Here is a 19,573-nt window from a genome sequence, read left to right on the forward strand (position 1 = left end):
CTCAACTGTAAAACTGTAAAAAGTAAAAACTTTTTCCATAAATTCCCTGCCTCTAATCTCTCCCTTTTTCCAATCCATCCACAACATACTGGTTGTGTGATGTTGAAGATGTTATTTAATATCTATAAGCCTCAATTTTCTAATCTGTAAAATGGAGATAATAAAACTATTTGCTCTCACAGATTATTTTAAAGATTTAATGAGAAAAGCTGTAAAGCACCTAAATTACTTGTGGATCAAATTAATACCTTATTTAAGAATCTATGACTCTCTGTTGCCAACTAAAGCAGATTCTGTTATTTTATCTAGCTTTTAAAGCCTCTTATAAACCACATTCCCATGCTCAATAACAGAAACCTTTACCACGGTCAAGTAGATCTCTTTTCTGCTTCTGAAACAGACCATCCTCATTCCCTCTCTCCTGACTTTATTCATTCTGTTTCCTCCACAAGGAATATCTTCTCTTCCATCTAAAACTTCATTGCTCACTGCCATCTTAGGCACCACAAAGAAAATGAAAAAAAAAAAAAAAAAAGCAACAGTGGCAAAATAAAATGTTGACTTAAAAACATCTCTAAAGTATCAATGACATAGCGGCACAGAAAAAGCTTTTTCTTTGGTTTATAGCAGGGAATGGGACATTCAGGGAACAAAGGATAAAGAAAACGTATATATGATTCTTCAGTGGTGCTTGTGGAGGCAATAACAACAGGGAGGTAAGACGTGACAGAAGGAAGAGGGAAAAGACAGAGAAAAATAGCCAAAGACTTAAGGACAGTAAAAGAGTACAAAAAGAGTACAGACAGCCAAAAGAGATGCCACTATTAGGGAGACAAGAGATGATCAGCAACATTAAAAGAAGCTAAGGTAGAAGACAATAAATGGTCAAAGGGCCAGCACAGGTTCAACAAATGATTCCTACAAAGGAGAAGTCAAGCAAGTTGGAGATCATCAATTATGAGCAAATAGTCTCAATGGAATGGTCAGGATGAAGACCAGAAAAATAAAAAAATTAAAAAATTAAAATGAAATTTAAAGCTAGTTGTAAAGAAATGAAAGCTCCGGGAATGAACCATCTCACTTAGACTTTATGACTCTAAAAACAATTACACTGAAGCTTGGTTGCATACATACACATTAAAAAAAAAAAAAAAAAAAAAACATTTAGAGAAATACCGAGAAGACAACATGCTCACCTCATGGTGTATTCGCTGATAAACTTTTTGTTCATTGTCTAACACTACAAAAGATTCAGAGGGTGCCGCATCCCCATTGAAAATGAAGCTTAAATCCCCTCGTTGGCACTTCATGTCAGTAAAGTCTATGAGAGTAGTGTCAAGCCTGTGAAAGATGGGGAGATGAGAAATCCTGGCAAATGAAATTTTGATAAAACTCCATAATAATTAAACAAGCTTTGTTGCTTCTAAACTCAAACCAAGATGCTAACACCATATTTCAAAGTCAAACGTCTAATGAAAGTTACAGTATCTTATTTAAAAACACTGAAAGAATATTTAAATATACATTCCATTTTTCCTATATTTCATTTTCTGAATATGTACTTTATTAATCCAGCAAGGAAAAGATTGTTTCCACATTGTTCAAATATCTCCCTAACTATACCTTGTTGCCTACCATTGCCCTTACTTCAACTACTCCACAGAAGTTACTTCAACTGTGAAGGGCATTAAAGGAAAGAAGACTTGTCTAACATTCTTTGATCCCAATAAGACCGTGCTGCTAGCTGAGCAGAGTACCTAAGGAGGGTACAGCAGCAAGGATGGACCACATTCTTAGATTAAGGGCTGTGTGTCCAGTCTTGCTCTTTTGATCTACATCTGTGCCTATGCCTAACCATCTGATACCAAACCTTGCTTCATCCCTCAACTACATAAATCATTTAACTTACTCCAAATTCTTGTCCTTTCTGTTTGACTTCCCAGATTCGGATTAGCATTCTCTTTCCCATCATCTCCACAGCCTAAAAACCTTATGGAACAGTCCTTGTGTGTTTATCATACTCTTTGGTAACCAAGGCCTGGCATGGCCCAGCCCAATGGATCGGTCTCAAATAAATTCCACAAACCACCTTGCTGAAATGAGGGATAGCACTAGAATGGAAAAGCTTATTACAAGCACCCTGAAGTGCTTCAATCTTACACCAGGCTTTGTAGGAGACCACATTAGGATCTCACTTACTGGCTGCTCAAAACACCACCCTTAATCTAAAAAATGGGTTGACACAGCTGTTAAGAGATGCTGATCACACCTACTGGGCTTTCAAGAATTCATTACTTCATAAGTTATTCAATTCTCATCCCAGACTAGGCAAAGGGAATGAGCATTCTTCATTTCCCTACACAGAAAAATCTGAGAACTGGAACGTATCTTCTAGGCTGCATCAAAAGAGTAACTTGGGTTACATATAATTTATCAACACAACTAGTACCTTTTAAAAGTGAAGGTGATACTATTAATAATTTTGCGAGGACAACAGGGATAAACCAAGAGCAAATAGGGAAGTATGGTTACCTTATGTACAAGAGCCTCCTTCCTGAGCTATACAAAATGTATACACTCTCAAAGAATGAAATCAAAAAGCCCTAAAAAAAGCAAGTCAACAATTCCCATGGGGTGAATTGCCTGCTGCTTTACAGCTGAATTCTAGCTCCTGGTCCACTTCCAGGGGGCCAGCTACTGTAGTAGTGCCTATACTACCAAATATGTCCTGTTACCCCTTGTACATGTGGCATAAGAGAAAATAATGCCAGTAACAGAGCCTTATCCCCTACCTCTGTAAGATGTAGGCTACTGAAAATATCAAAAAGGAATAGATCATTTTCTATAAGTGGTCTATTTGGACTTCGAGCTTCAGCTACCAGGGTACTCCACTTCCCCACATAAAAAAAGGGAAAGAAACAGAGTAATCTCCTGCCTCCCATTTCCTTCTTGCCTATCCCGGATGAGACTGGTAGGGGTTGGCAGGTAAGAATAGTGAGGAAAGAGATGCACAGAGAGACAGAGACAGAAAGACAAAGACACACTGACATTGTGACATTTGAGCCTTTTGATCTAGCCACACCGAATATTACTCATTGTCAATTTTTATTTCATTAGTGTTTTTGTAAATTTCAACTGAAAGGCTGTCCAAAACATCTTCTGCAATATCCCTGACATATTGGATGGCCTAGGAAGTTGTATTACATGCCTTATAATGATACAATTTATCATGATGGTACTTTAATGTATTAACTAACTAGTCCTCGCTTTAAGCCTTTGAGTCTAAATATATTTTTTGTAATTCTTACCATGTAATTAGCCATGAAAAAAATTATATAACTGCAAAGATTTGAATAGAAAATGTTCAAAAAAATAGAAAAAACAGAAAGTGTTCTTTTTGACATAAAAGCTTGAAAACTGCCAAGTAACACTGAAAAAGAATATAGAGCCTTCCCTTAAGACAGAAAAAGCCTGCAATGAGGCAAAGTTTGCCCTGATCATTTCAGTCAGTGAAATCTATATAGGTATCTATAACCTCAAATATAGGTAATCTATAACCTCATAATTATTAATAGTGAAAACATTTACTAACATTCGCAACAATAAAGTTACTTACACTTTCCTATTTCCACCGAAGTATTAATTTCTCCTTGACACCAGAAAAAATATTTTAAATGATCATGTCTGTCATGAAATATAAGTAAACTTTAAAGATTTCTTTGAACATAATTTTAAAATTCAGTTTCATTTGTAGTAATTTTTTTAAAAAACTGTCTCATGATGTTTACATTTGAAAGTTATTTAATGTATTGGATTTTTTTTCATTATATTCTTCTCATCCATGAAAAACCTTTGTCCATCCTAAAACCCAGCCTCTCCATTAATCTAGTAAACTTTGGTAATGAGAGCTTTAGAACCTATCACATTTCTCCTTTATCCTCAGCTGCTTTATGTAAGCCCCAGTGCTGAGTGTCTTCCTAAATTATAGTAGTTTCTCTTTAATCTATATTCTCTGACACAATTATTCTCCCTCAGGCTTTTATTCTCATGTCTCTATTTTAACCATTTTGTGGTTTTATTATTTACACTTATTATGTAATATGCATCATATCACTTACTTTCAAGTCATATATAAATGTGAAATAATTTTTTAAAAGAAACTTTTTTCCTAAATCTAAGAATCAAACACAACTAAAACTAACCTTTTTTTAAAGTAGCATATGGAAAATACTACTACACTCCCAAATTATCTAACACCTTTGCAAGCACCTTATAGTAAACATTTTTACATTGATGTATAATTTATGATGAAATCATAATATAATGTTAATAGGCTACTGAAATAAATCTTATCATTATCAAAACTCTTCCTAGTTTTTCTTTTATATTTTTCTGTATTTTGCAAGGTTTCTATAATGATCATGAATTTAATGTACATATGCACTTCCATAATTAGAAACATCTGAAGGTTATTTTTTAAAAACAAAAACCAGAAACTTCTACTTTAATCAAATTCTACTGCTTGAGAACAATTTCCCTAGAACTAACCTTGAACTAAAGATTATCTCTTCACTATAATTCAACATATCTCAGAATAAATCTCAGAGTTGACTTTCTAAAATTTCTGCCTTGTGACATGGTAGGAATGGACAGGAAATCAGAGGTCCTGGCTCAGCTATTAATTCACAATATGCACTTATAAAAATCACTTCACCTCTCTACATTTTCTCATTTGTCAAATGAAGAGTTTTTATGATATTATCTCAATATATTTCTAGTTCTAGGTCCTTACATGTCCAAATTAATATTCTGGAGATATATGTAGAGCTATAGATTTACAAAATTTTTTATATAATCTATAAATACACTAATATACGGATACATAAACATAAGTTGGCAGTTCACTAGTATTATACACATCTTACATATGTATAATTTATAAATATACCTGTATTAATACAAAGTTTAAGATACAAAGAATGATAAAAATAAAACTCTAAACTGAGTAAAATAATTACCCATCAGATCCAAAAATCAATCTTAATTTTAAAAAGAAAAAGAAGAAAATTAAAATTAGCCTTAAAGTGTGCACTAGAAGGAACAGATGATTAGACAGATGGACAGAGGAGGGAGGGTATGAGAGGGATGGAGAAAAAAGGACAAGAGTTGGGTCTTCCTTATGTGTGTCCCTATTCCCCAAATAGTCAGGATCAGAGATAACCATCTTAAATCTTCTCATTTTAAGATCCTGTGATCTTCACTCTGATTGCCTCCTAGATAGTCAGCAGTTGAATAAGAATACCTTTGATTTAGTCAAGATTTTATATCTTTGGTTTCTTCTCTGCAGGATGTCTCAAGATAAAATGTTATGCATATATTACAACATGTTTAAGTTATAAAATACTACATCCAAATGCAACCTATTAATACAGAAAGAAAAGCTTCCTCTAAATCTCAATTTTCTGTTACTCAGAAAGAAAAAAATCAAGTCACCTTACCTGATATTGATACCTTGTTTGTATATTTTACATGCATCAGAAGGCAGAATTCGGGAAAGTAAAGGCACTGTGTTTTTAAAAAGAAAAGATAAAAAATACCTAAAGTTCTGAAACATTACAAATTTCTTAATTAGAAAAAGAGTAATTTCAACATTTTAGTAATCCACTAAAATTGTAATAATTTCCTTTAAAATAGTATTTTTCCACTTAAAAATAATACATAAAGCAATTCCTTTTTTTTTTCTTTTTTTTAAATGGCCAATTGACACAAACAGTTCTTTTTTTTTTTAATTTATTTATGATAGTCACACAGAGAGAGAGAGAGGCAGAGACATAGGCAGAGGGAGAAGCAGGCTCCATGCACCGGGAGCCCGACGTGGGATTCGATCCCGGGTCTCCAGGATGGCGCCCTGGGCCAGAGGCAGGTGCTAAACCGCTGCGCCACCCAGGGATCCCACATAAAGCAATTCCGAGCAACTTCAAATCCCCACTATTTAACTGTAATTGCTACAAAGTTTAACACTCACATCCTCCCACAAACACACATGAATAGCAGTCAATACAGTGCCACTCTTGGATACACACTGTAGAACATTATTATAGATGCAAAAACCATACCCCACAGCAACTAAACTACCCTGAATGGGTAATCTGATGAACCTGGATCCTATCTGATCCTTTAAATATAATCTCATTAAATAGTAGGAAAGTAATGTGTATTTAAAAAAAAAAATTTAGAGCTAAGTAGTCAAATTTGAGTTTGAATTCCAAATATGTGACCTCAGTTACTGAAGCTCACTGTGTAACCTCAGTTTCAAAATCTGTAAAACAGAATCATACTATTCACCTACAGATTTCTACATTCAGTATTGTTCACATTCATATAAGAAGCATATTCTGATTTCTTTTATTATTTACTGTCTGCTATGTTTTAGGAAATACAGGTTATTCTATGGATGAATAAATCTGCATACAGGATATAATAAGCTACCACATACAAAAGAAATAATGTGAAGCCCAAACAACTTGAAATCAAAATCACATCACATGTACATGTGTATATAAGAATGTGTGTGTGTATAAGATATACTACGTGCATATTTTACAAAACTCAGTGTTTTAAAAATGAATAATAATCAACCTCGGTTAGAAAGAAGTAAAAACTTTATTATAGAAATTGAAGGCTAGTTTTTTAGTTAACTTTTTATTTCATTTTTTTTTTCATTTTTTTAAAGATTTTATTTATTTATTCATGAGAGACAGAGAGAGAGAGAGAGGCAGAGACACAGGCAGAGGTAGAAGTAGGCTCCATGCTGGGAGCCCAACGTGGGACTGGATCCCGGGTCTCCAGAATCCTGCCCTGGACTGAAGGCGGCGCTAAACTGCTGAGCCACCGGGCTGCCCTTTAGCTAATTTTTTAAAAAACATCAATATTGTCTAATTATCCAATTATATATATAATTAATATATATAATTATATATATTAATATATCAGTGTCCTTTTTAAATTCCTAGAGGTCATGTAATCTAAAATGATTTCTGGCATTAAAGACAGTTTTCTAGACATTTTATTGTACACAAATAAGAAAAGTTACTGCCCAAAGGGAATATCTACAGTTACCCTAGTCAGAAAATATAAGAAATCATTCTTTTTTTTATTAGTTTCAGAGGTAGAATTTGGTGATTTATCAGTCTTATATAACACTTATTACTCATTATATCAACTGCCCTCCTTAATGCCCATCACCTGGTCATCCCTTCCTCCCACCAACCTGCCCTCCAGCAACCCTCAATTTGTTTCCTAGAGTTCAGCATCTCTTATGATTTGCCTCCCTCTCAATTTTCATCTCATTTTATTTTTCCTTCCCTTCCCCTATGTTCATCGGTTTTGTTTCTTAAATTTCACATATGAGTGAAAGCATCTATCTTTCTCTAACTTACTTGTTTCACTTAGCATAATACCCTCTAGTTCCATCCACATCACTGCAAATGGCAAGATCTCTGTCTTTCTGATGGCTCAGTAATCATTTTCTGATAAAATTTTTTCTTATATGAAACAACAGAACTTGAAAACAACAGTAACAGCATTTATCTATATACATGATCAAAGCTCTTCTCTATGCTGTCTAATCAAGATCCAGTTTTCCTATCCTTAAGTATTTAGTAGAGCATGAAAAAGATCATTAAAATATTGCACTCTAATTTAAGATAATTTAACTTAATTTATTGCATCTTTTGAAATAGCATGGTAACCTACTATAACAAAATTTAGAGTTATATATCAATACTTATTTATCAAAAATCAGAAGCGCAGGAACAAAGAAATGCAGAGAGAAAATAAGTTTAGGGACTGAGAAGCAAAAGCTAATAAAAAGGAAAGAGAGAATATATAAAAAAAAAGATTTCTGCTAGATTTTAATGCATTCCAAAATTAGAGCAATGTGCATTTTCCCAATTCTGCGATGACTTTATTCTCCCTCATGTAAACTGATCAAGTTCTCTATATCTAAGGTTATCTCAGCATAATCTGAGAGCTTAACACAACACTCCAAAAGTAGCATAATTCACTGAGCTGAAAAAAAGAAATCTCTACGTTTTAATCTTAGTTTTGCTGTTATTTACTCCTTGATATCAAGAACAGTTTATTAACCTAATGTTTTCCATCTATAATACACAGTCTCAAATACAGAATGGATATTCTGTAGATTATGAGGTAAAGAAACTCTAAAAACAGTTTTTCTGTTGAAATGTGTCATATACACAAAGCTAAATTTGAAGTCATGATTATTATACTATAAATTATTTCATGCTTTTACAGTAAGTATATAAAGGGTTTCCTTCAAAAACATAATTTTATCCACACCAAAAAAAAAAAAGTTTGCAATATCTAGGGCAGTTCTTATCCCCATTTAAAAATGAAGACAGGGCAGCCCCGGTGGCACAGCGGTTTAGCGCCGCCTGCAGCCAAGGGGTGATCCTTGAGACCCAGGATCGAGTCCCACGTTGGGCTCCCTGCATGGAGCCTGCTTCTCCCTCTGCCTGTGTCTCTGCCTCTCTCTCTAGCTGTGTCTCTATGAATAAATAAATTTAAAAAAAAAAAAAAAAAAACCTTTAAAAATGAAGACACCAGGGACAACCCCGGTGGCGCAGCGGTTTAGCGCCGCGTGCAGCCCGGGGCGTGATCCTGGAGACCCGAGATCGAGTCCCACGTCGGGCTCCCTTCATGGAGCCTGCTTCTCTCTGCCTGTGTCTCTGCCTCTCTTTCGCTCTCTCTGAATAAATAAATAAATAAATATTTTTAAAAAATAAAAAAATAAAAAATAAAAATGAAGACACCGGGGACAGCTGGGTGGCTCAGCGGTTAAGCACGCCTGCCTTTGGTCCAGGGCATGACCTGGAGTACCAGGATCGAATCCCATACCTGCTTCTCCCTCTGCCTATGTCTCTGCCTCTCTCTGTGTGTCTCCCATGAATAAATAAATAAAATCTTAAAAAAAAAAAATGACACTGAGGCTGAGGAAAGATAAGTGATTTCTCACATCAAATAGTAGCCATTACTTCTGATCCCAATTTAAAGCTTCTCTTTATCTAAAAACCTAAGCTGGAATAGTTTTAGTTGCCTTCAGACTTGCTATTAACCAAGTTTGAGGCTTTCAGCCAAACACTAAACATAACAATATGAGAAAGAGTGTGCATCCTCCACTACCTCTAATTAAACCTAATTCTGGATCTCACTATTTCTTAACTTCCCCTTATTTCTGGGTTGCCTTTTTCCCCCTCAATATTAGGGGTTTCTTTTTAAGCAAAAAAAAAAAAAAAAAAAAAAGTCATGTTTAGTTAGCATTTTATGTTTGCAAAGGGAATTTATAAGTTCTTCCTTCTTCATTTGTTTTTTTTTTTTAATTGTTTTATTTTTTATTTATTTATGATAGTCACACACAGAGAGAGAGAAAGAAGCAAAGACATAGGCAGAGGGAGAAGCAGGCTCCATGCACCGGGAGCCCAATGTGGGATTCGATCCCGGGTCTCCAGGATTGCGCCCTGGGCCAAAGGCAGGCGCCAAACCGCTGCGCCACCCAGGGATCCCCTTCATTTGTTTTTTAAGTAGACTCTATGCCCAACATAGGGCTTGAACTCACAATGCTGAGATCAAGAGTCACATTTTCTACCAACTGAGCCAGCCAGGTGCCCCAATATTAGGGGTTTTGACAATGGAAAGAAACACACCTAAACTCTAGAAAAAAAGCTTACTAATCAAATCTAACAAAAGGGATTGTGCTGCTTTGTTTTAATCCAAAGGGTCTAAATTAAATCTAGCCAATTAGTTTCGTTTTTAAAATCATACATGACATCTAACCATCAGGTGCTAGTAGTTTTGACATGAAATCAGAAAAATCCTTTATCAACAATGAAACAGATGTGCTGTTTTGCACCAAAGTCAAATCTCCAAAAAGCAATACTTTTAACCAATACCACAATGGTTATGTCATGAATTTGATTATGCAACATTTATACTGTTTATAACTACAGATATATGTACAATTATAGTAGTGATTACATTCATTTCTACTTCTTTATGTAACTGAAATGTTACTTTTAAAATATTTTAAAACATTTGCTCAGCAAGATAAATCAACTATTTTAGAATTTAAACCACTAACAATTTCTTGAGAATCAGTTAAAGAACCAATATGCTCAAGGAACAACCTTGAGTATAGGATTGCCAAGCAGGGGATCTCTGGTTGGCTCAGCGGTTTGGTGCCTGCCTTCCGCCCGGAGTGTGATCCTGGAGTTCCGGGATCAAGTCCCACATGGGGCTCCCTGCATGGAGCCTGCTTCTCTCTCTGCCTTTTTCTCTGTGTGTGTCTCTCATGAATGAATAAATAAAATCTTTAAAAAAAAAAAAAAGATTGCCAAGCCGACCTAGGGTTTTTACACATGAAAAAAAAAAAATGGTATTCAGGCTTTAAACCAGTCTGACTTGGAATTCTTCTATTTTACAAAGCTACTACAAACCTCTTTTTCTCTCAGTGTTCTAAGACACCTGGACTCTGAATGATATATAAAGCATAAAGGCAAGGTAGCCCTACCGAGTCACAAAATCATGTGTGATTTTGATGGAGCCAAAATTAACCTAATGAGCTAGTGTTGTAACAATATTGGAAAAGAACTGACCTTTAGAAATCAAAACTTTACACTTAGAGATTAAACACACTAGGAAAATCTTAATCATTCATGCTATACATTATTATGTAGTTGTTGAAGTACTTCCTCATGAGCTAACAATATGGAAAGATGCCTATGATACATTATATAAAAGTGACAAACTGTATAACGATATAATGGCAAGATCCCATTAAAACAACTAATTCTGAGGATACAATATATATGTGCATGTATGTATTTGTGTGTATTACATGCACACATACACTCATGTAAACTTTAAAAAGGGTTTGAAAGCATTCATATGAAACATTAACAGTGATTTTTATAGCTGTCAATAACTGAATATTCAAATATCTTTATTTCATAGAAATTAATTCAGATGCTTTAAAAAAATATAAGCTCATTATGTCCAAACCTATACACAGATTACATTGTTTTTAAATCTTCAAAATGAAACCCAAATTTAGTTGTTTTAGTAGTTGTTTAATTAACAAGTCACTAGGATCACACTTCCTCTTTAGATACAAAGGTTTTCTCCCTAAATGGACTGAGGTTTAAAATAGGGAGGAGAGAAACTTATCATGCCAAGATAAATCATTAAATGACTCTAAAATATCTAGGGGTTAAGGTTTTATAAATAATTGAAACAGTGAACAACCAAACAGTATGTATATGGAGTATACAATAAAAGTGGCAAAATGACTGAAAGATGACAAAATATATAAAATCAAATAATGTTAACTGAATTCTTCTCATTCAGGGATCTAAGTACTATATTTCAAATCTCATTAAATTTAGTAATCTCTCTCTGTGTCTCATGAATAAATAAAATAAAATCTTAAAAAAAATTAGTAATCTAATAATCCCATAAATTATTCTCTTCCCTTTGAGAATTCTTTATATTTATTAAAATACTTAAATCTTCATTATGTTTTAAAAGAATAATTTTCAGTCTTGAAAATAAGACTTTTGAAACTTACTAATCAGGTTGGGATAATTAAGTATTACTACAGGGCTTTATTACCATTACATTCAATGTGATGAAAAAGATGTAATTTTCCTTAGGACAAGTTCAAATTTGCTAACATGTATATTTAATAGCTATTTTTGCACTTGCATTTCCACATTGGAACATATTTTACAGTAAAATATGACACCTTCTTACCCCAGCTTTGAAAATCCCAGTGAAGTTCCAGATAAAAGTCACCTAGCTGAGAAACAAAATACAAATAATTACTGAATGTACCTTAGTTTAACAGTTCTCATATCAACTGAATATTTTAGTTTTTTAAAAAAAATCTATTATCACTAAAGGTCTATAGACAGAACTAGAAAGTAGTTTCAATTTTTGGAATAGGAGAAAGAAAAAATAAGGTTAAATTACTTAAAACATTACAATAGCACATTGTTATACTTATCTACAAAGGAAGATATACAACTGCAGATTTTACTGGAACATATCTGAAACTGACAGGCATTTAAGTTGGTATCAATAAATAGTCCATTTCTCAGCATAACCAAAACAATAATAATAACTATAACTAAAAATAGCTAATAACTTTAGATGTGTTCCAAAATGACTTTTTGTGCAGCCTCACAATGGACTAAGAAAATGACACAATGAAATAGAAACTTTTTCCTATAAAGTGGTAATTAACACAAGTTTACTAAATCTGAAATAACATGTCATCATATGAGATATATGGTGAAAGTTTGTATTTCACAAATTAGAAGCTAGACAGCAAAAACTGTAACTGTTAAGGAAACTACTGTGATCAAAAATTTTCAAAAAAATTTATCTCTTGAGATAAAAACAAAAAAAGCATACCCCAGAGGACACACAGTTATCATGATAGGTCTGTCTTCCTCCCTTAGTTCTTTCATACATCAAAAATACAGTGGATGAGAATAAGAAAAAAAATAAAGCTCTCTTCCTTTCTGTGCCAGCACACCGTCTCTTACCACCGGCTCTGACATAGGACAGACAGAAAGAGTTTTATTATGTAAAGAAAATGCTACTAGTAGGTAGTGGTTTCAGCTCTTAGGGAATCTTCCAACCTAAAGGACAAATGAAAACTATTGCCATTAATTATGATTAGCCTCCTTTTTTTCTTAGAGATCTTATCTAATTTATTGAAAACAGTAATTTTTTTATCCACCATCCTAGTCCAAAGTAAATGGTGCTTCCATAGCATTAAATTTATACATTACAATCAGAGTATTTTATCATTATTGTTCAATTCAAACAGGATTTTTACCGTTGCTTGACTCTTAGTAATCAAGTGATTAGACTGCATTTTAAAAATGCTTAAAAGTACACTTACAATTACTCTTGGGGTATAAGATGAGCAAAGAGATATATAGCCTACCTCTTTCAGGGCTTTTAATAATCGAGGTCGTTTTTCTTCAACACTTTCCCTGGACTGCTGCTTAAGCTTCCTTAAAAGAGCCGTAACTAAGGTTTAAATCAAAAAAAATTATTTAATTTAAAATAAATTTTACCATGTTAGATTGTCAGTTATAGCTCAATTTAAAAAAATTTATACAAAAAATTTTTTTGCCATATTAGAAACCACTGGTTTATTATACACAGACATATACAGATAGAGACATTATAAATAAGTTAATAAGTTTAATAAAACTGTTATGAACCCCAAGGAAAATCGAGAAGAGACACCCCAACATGAACTTGTATTTACACTAGTTTTCCTAGTTTTTAATTATCAGTTAAGATTTACCTGAGTGAGCCAAGAGTAACCAATCTCAGATGACACAATCTCCTGTTGTAATACTGATCTAAAAGATCTCAAAGACAGACCTCAAAAATCCCATTGGATATTACTTTTATAAAAATGTAATTATTTGTAATTGCTACTGGGTGTATGTGTTCTTTTCTCACTACAGGTTGTACTCTCACACAGCAGAAAAAATACTAAAACAAATCCTATTATGTCCGTGAAAAGAACTTCTGAATCTAAAAAAACCTGAGGCCCTCCATACTGTTTTCTCAATAGTTCAGACTGAGATTTAGACACATTGCCTAAGTGCAAACCCCAGCTTTACTAATTATTAGCCACATCTAAATGGACAAGTTACTTATTTTCCCTAAATTTCAGTTTCTTTTTTTCATTTGTCAAGTAAAAATAAAGTAAAACCTCTATGAAATTCCTGTAAAGGCTCAATATAAATTGCTTACAATTAAGTAAATATAATTTTTACCTATTAGAATAAAGGAACTAGCTAAAACTAACTACCAAAGGAACAAGGGATCTCAATTCATCATACAGTCCTACAACTAGCTTTGTGACCTAGATTAGTAGTTTCCAAATACAAGTCTACATTTCAGTGCCCAACTGTTCAAGATCCCAGTGATCTGCAGTAAAATGAAAAAAATTGGAAATCAGGTTGGGGTTACTTTTTTACTTATAAACTATATATTTTTTTCAATTTAAGAACTATTCTTTCTACTATTTTTGGTATCAAAATGTCTTGTATTAATATGGTGATTGCAGAAGGAAGTATCATTTTTAGAGTTTTTACATGCTAAAATGAAACATTAGGTACTCCACATCAATTCTCAAACATAATTTTTTTTCTGGTCTGTGAAATCCAAATAATCTGAGAAACAATGACCTGGATAATCATTAAGGTTATTTCCAGATTCAAATTTGTATGAATCTGGCTAATCTCATGTTTGTTGTAATTTAACCTTAATATCAAAGCTGTATTACGCCAATTTAATAGAATTCTTTTTATATATTCTTCTCCACAATAAGCTCAAGTACTTTAATAAATCTTCCTTGACTCCAAAGAAGGCAATTTGCCTTTAAATTCAAACAAACCTCTGTGTCAAGGTAAAGAATGGAAATAATTCAATTCATAGATAGAAAAGATACCTTAATGAAAAGAGAAAAAGTCATGTACTTTACACCAAGTAAATATATTGAAACTGACCACATGCAGTAAATAACAATTACATTAAAATGGCCATTTTTGTTTTGTTTTGTTTTTTTAAGATTTTATTTATTTATTCATGAGAAACACAGAGAGGCAAAGACACAGGCAGAGGGAGAAGCAGGCTCCATGCAGGGAGCCCGACATGGGACTGGATCCTGGGTCTCCAGGATCCGACCTGGGCTGAAGGCGGCGCTAAACCGCTGAGCCACACAGGCTGCCCTAGCCAAACATTTTTAAAAAGATGGTGACAAAGAGATTCTTGTTCTATGAAACTTCACATTAAAAATAGCATCAACTCAAACTTTCTTATGGAAACAGAAACAAACATTTAGAATGCAATTATACAAAATTAGCAAGACCTTTTTGTGGAATAAGGATTTGTACTCCCATACTGTAAGAATCACATTAATGATGACTGATAATAAAGATAAAATTAGTTTTAGAGGGGACGCCTGGGTGGCTCAGTGGTTGAACATTACTTGTTTTAAATGAAACTAACTTCTTTATGAAGGAACTTTCTTCCCAAATGAATTATAAGCAGCCGATGATAAGAAATCTTTATATATATCCATAGATCTTTTGTTGTCTATTGGAGTGATTTTTCTGAAGAACAAATATGACCATAGAAAGAAATGAATATAAAAACTGAACCAAAAAGACCATTGGGTAATTTTATTCAAATATACTAGAGCATTGTTGGGTTCCTCATACAGTAGTTTTTATTGTAAGTAGACGTGAAAGTCATATTCCCCCATTTATAACTCCATGGTTATTTATTAAAATTGCTTTAACCGGGGCACCTGGGTGGTTCAGTGGTTAAGCATCTGCCTTCGGCTCAGGATGTGTCCCCAGGGTCCTGGGATCGAGTCCCACATCGGGCTCCTTGTGCGGAGCCTGCTTCTCCCTCTGCCTGTGTCTCTGCCTCTCTCTCTGAGTCTCTCATGAATAAATACATAAAATCTTTAAAAAAATAAAATTAAAAATTAGGTTTAGAGGATGTGGATGGTATTAGAATTCATACAAAGACTCAAATGAAGAACAATAAACCACAGCTTATTAACTTTCTCTTTCCTTCTTTTCCCATACAAAGTACTTTTAAAGTATTCAGTTGGCTGTGCCTAAACTAAAGCCTTTGGAACTATGCCCTCCTGCTCCGAGAATCACTTAAATCTGTATCTTCTGCCCTCTACTTCCTTTTGTGCTCCAGAATAATTATTTCCCACTTCTTAGTTAAATAGCTCTGTGGACATACCATAGATAACTCAAACTCAATAAATCTAACATCAAATTAATTAAATCCCAGACTGATCTCTCTCTTTTGATACTGACCTGGAGGCTGATCACTGTTCACCATGTAATTATTACAAGGCAGAAAAGCAACATAATCTTGAAATTTTCTTTTTTAAAGTTTTTGTTTTTTGGTTTTCTTTTAGTAATCTCTACACACAACATGGGGTTCAAAATCACAACCCTGAGATCAAGAGTCACATGCTCTTCCAACTAAGTCAACCGGGTGCTGCTCACTGCCCGCCCCCCCCCCCAGCCCAAGTAAAATAATTCTAGTCTGCAACAAATAGTTTAGTATTATCTCACTGTTCTGTACCACAAAAACAACAGCAGAAATCAGATAAAAAAAAGAGAAAGGCATTACAGTTTTTGCTATTAATTTATAATATTAGATTATACTTTGCTAATTAGATAATATATATTATCTCAGATTTTTCAAATAATGGAATTTTCTATGCCCAGAAAATTTTAACATAACACAAGCTAAGTAATCAAAAACTTAAATCACAGTATTTAAAATAATTTCAAAGTATAGACCCATTTAATACTATTATTAAAAAATAAATAAATAAATAAAAATAATACTATTATAAATATATCCATATATTTCATTTTTTTACAATTTTATTTATTTATTAATGAGAGAGAGAGAGACACACAGGCAGAGGGAGAAGCAGGCTCAATGCAAGGAGCCAGATGCGGGCCTCCATCCCGGGACTCCAGGATCACACCCCGGGCCAAGGCAGGCACTAAACCGCTGAGCCACCCAGGGATCCCCTATCCATATATTTCTAAATATATAGCTTACAGTTGTTAAATTTATTATTATTTAAGTTAGCAGTTAAATATTTCCATTTCATGTGATGGAACATAATTTTTTTAATCCCTGAATAATTATAGATACATAATTATATAACAATTGGCAATAGAATACTATTCAGAATGTATATCTAAGACATCACTTGACAGAAGAAAATCACTTTAAAAGCAGATCTCAACTGCTATGCACCTCAATCTTTTACATTAAAATTTAGTAACTGATTTTCCAAGAAAACTGTTTCTTGGCCTTCCTAAAGAGCAGAGACCATATCTTCATTCTCCACATCTTACTATATATACATGCTTTATAGAAAGGACTCAGTAAATACTCACTGACTCTAAATAAAGGTTATTATGTGAAAATCACATAAGTCAGTGTCGGAAACCCAGGAATCCATCTGGTTTCCTCTCCATTCTGCTAATGGGTTAGAAACATCAGAGAAAGTTCCTTTAGACTGGTTGCTGCAACTTTTAATTTATTCTCAGTTTTTTAGATCTGTGCATTTTTTTGTCTTTTCCCTGACATAATTCTAGGATTAGTATGGTTTCTCTCATTAGGAGCTCTTGATTTTGTCCAAAAGGGAGAACTGTCAATAAACAACAAAATATAAATATATATGCTCATGTAACTGGTAAATAATCACAATTTTATCTCATTAAATCCCAAGCCCAAATTTCACTTCATCATTAGGAGCTGCCCAAAATGTGCAGAAAGTCCACAAAGATGTAGTATGTGGATTACATATAAAGCTAAAATATAAGAGCCCAAACTGTGGTATCAAATAGAACTAAATGCATGTAACATCCTAAGGGTGTTCAATCTAATGCACTTCTTTAATAAAACTGCCCAATTTTTTAAATCGTGCCTTCCACAGCCTAGATTTAATTTTCAATCCCAGTTGTAAAAAGATATTACCAGGAAGATAATATTATCACTCATCCAGATTTAAATTTTACAAACTTTTCAACTATTGAGATATGCTTGACAAAAATAAAGTATATGAAGTTGGGGAAAAAAAAAACCCAACTCAGGAACAGGAAGAGGGAAGGTAGAGTAACTGAACACAGTGTGTACTATGAGAAAACGTGACTTTTTTTTTAAATTCTCAAAGACTAAAACAAAGAGACTTCCTTCTCACTTTCAGTAAAATCTATTCCCACCAATTAAAGCAAAAAGATAACTATTATAAAACACTGTGATTATTTTCAGTTCCAATTAATGTTTCATATAATAAAGTATCTGCCAGAAAGGATAGTCAGGTCTCAGAGCTTTTAAAAATCCTTCATACTGAATATATAAAACAATAGAAAAATATCAGCAGAGCAGAATAGTATAAAAGAAAATAAACTATAAACAATATGCTTTCAAACATGATTCCTCAATTCTTTTTGTGTACTACCTAATATCCAAGTTCCTAAGTTATGAATAATTCACATACAAGTTTACAAATAACTACAAACATTTCATATTATAGAAAGTTATACTAAATGAAAATTTTATCAAATGTATCACTTCATATTTTTAGAATATTTATAAACAACAATTTATATTGCTTACTCATCTGTCTATCTCCATAGCTGATGGCTTCCGCCAGTGGGCTCCATCCCTGAGCATTTTTCACCTTTACTGGAGCATTGTGAGCCAAAAGTAAGTGGGCACATTCTGAAACATAAAGTGGTAATAATATCAAACATCATGCAATTTTTTAAATCTATGAATATACAAATCATTTAGAAATTTAAGAAATCAATATGATATAAATAGGTCTATAAAATAAACACTGTAACAGAGAGAAAAATAATTTGTAAAAGCCCTATATATCTAACAAAGTTATTTCAGATCCTCAGATTCAAGATCTATTCTATTACTTAAAAATAAATTGTATCTCTCCAAAGAAGTATTATGTTCCTTAATAATTATTCCCAAGAGTACTGAGAATATTTCTACAGTCTAAAAGATAACCCAAGTAATTTATATCAAAATTCTACTAATAAAACTCAAAAAAGGATTTGTATGTATGTGATATCAAATAGAAAGTTCTTAATTTATTTCAGAAAAAAAAATGTGCTTTCAAAAAGGACCAGTAATGTTTCTATAAACCCTTATTTTTCAAATGTTACAATTCTTTTACTTCAGGAAAACACCCAAAAGAAGAAAAAGTCTGTTTATGAGTCCAAGAACAAATCTGGACAGTTTTCTAGTAAGCAAAAAAAGTCTAAGGTATAGGATATTCTTCTTAAAAATTAGCAGTAAAAAGTATATTAACAGGCAAAAACTTCAAAACTGAGGCTCATGGAAAATTTAGGATGGCTACCCATTTTAAATTTCCTACATGAATGGTTCATTCATTCAATCAATCATTCAGCAAATATTTACCGAATGCCTATCATACACCATTTCTAAGCACTAAGTCCTGGATATAAGCAGTAAAAAGAAAGACAAGTTCTTACTACCAGAGAGCTTATATCCTTTGTTAGAAGAAAGTAAGTAAACTAATAAGTAAAAAAAATAAGTCAGAGAATGACAGGTGCTCTGAAGGAAATAAGGGTGTCATGACAATGTCTTGTGGTTGAGCACAGGTAGAAGAATGGGATTCCTAGTTATAGGAGGAGCCTCTATATTAGCATATAGCACTAGGAATAACTATATGAAGTTTGATTAGAATAAAGTAAAATAAATACAGAAATTTCACAAAGGTGCTTAAGAAAGTCTACAGCAGTATATAAGAATATAGGTACAAGAGGGGCGCCTGGGTGGCTCAGTCAGTTAAGCGTCTGACTCTTGATTTCAGCTCAGGTCATGATCTCAGGATTGTGAGATCAAGCCCCACATAGGGCTCCCTGTT

At 33.3% G+C, this 19,573-nt stretch overlaps 1 protein-coding gene across 3 annotated transcripts in view; it reads right to left on the bottom strand.

The window, feature by feature from the left end:
• Positions 1–19,573, bottom strand: part of ANKRD13C (ankyrin repeat domain 13C) — an 88,517-nt gene that overhangs the window by 33,244 nt on the left and 35,700 nt on the right. For all 3 annotated transcript variants that reach the window (XM_055339429.1, XM_055339427.1, XM_055339428.1), the window contains exons 3-7: positions 18,286–18,390; positions 13,034–13,119; positions 11,830–11,875; positions 5,499–5,565; positions 1,197–1,341 (exon numbers count right to left, since the gene is read on the bottom strand). In XM_055339429.1, coding sequence (XP_055195404.1) covers positions 1,197–1,341; positions 5,499–5,565; positions 11,830–11,875; positions 13,034–13,119; positions 18,286–18,390 — 449 coding nt within the window. The remainder of the gene's footprint in view (positions 1–1,196; positions 1,342–5,498; positions 5,566–11,829; positions 11,876–13,033; positions 13,120–18,285; positions 18,391–19,573) is intronic.

This window comes from Nyctereutes procyonoides, unplaced genomic scaffold (assembly GCF_905146905.1).
Source record: "Nyctereutes procyonoides isolate TBG_1078 unplaced genomic scaffold, NYPRO_anot_genome, whole genome shotgun sequence".
In the NCBI taxonomy this organism is placed as follows: domain Eukaryota; kingdom Metazoa; phylum Chordata; class Mammalia; order Carnivora; family Canidae; genus Nyctereutes; species Nyctereutes procyonoides.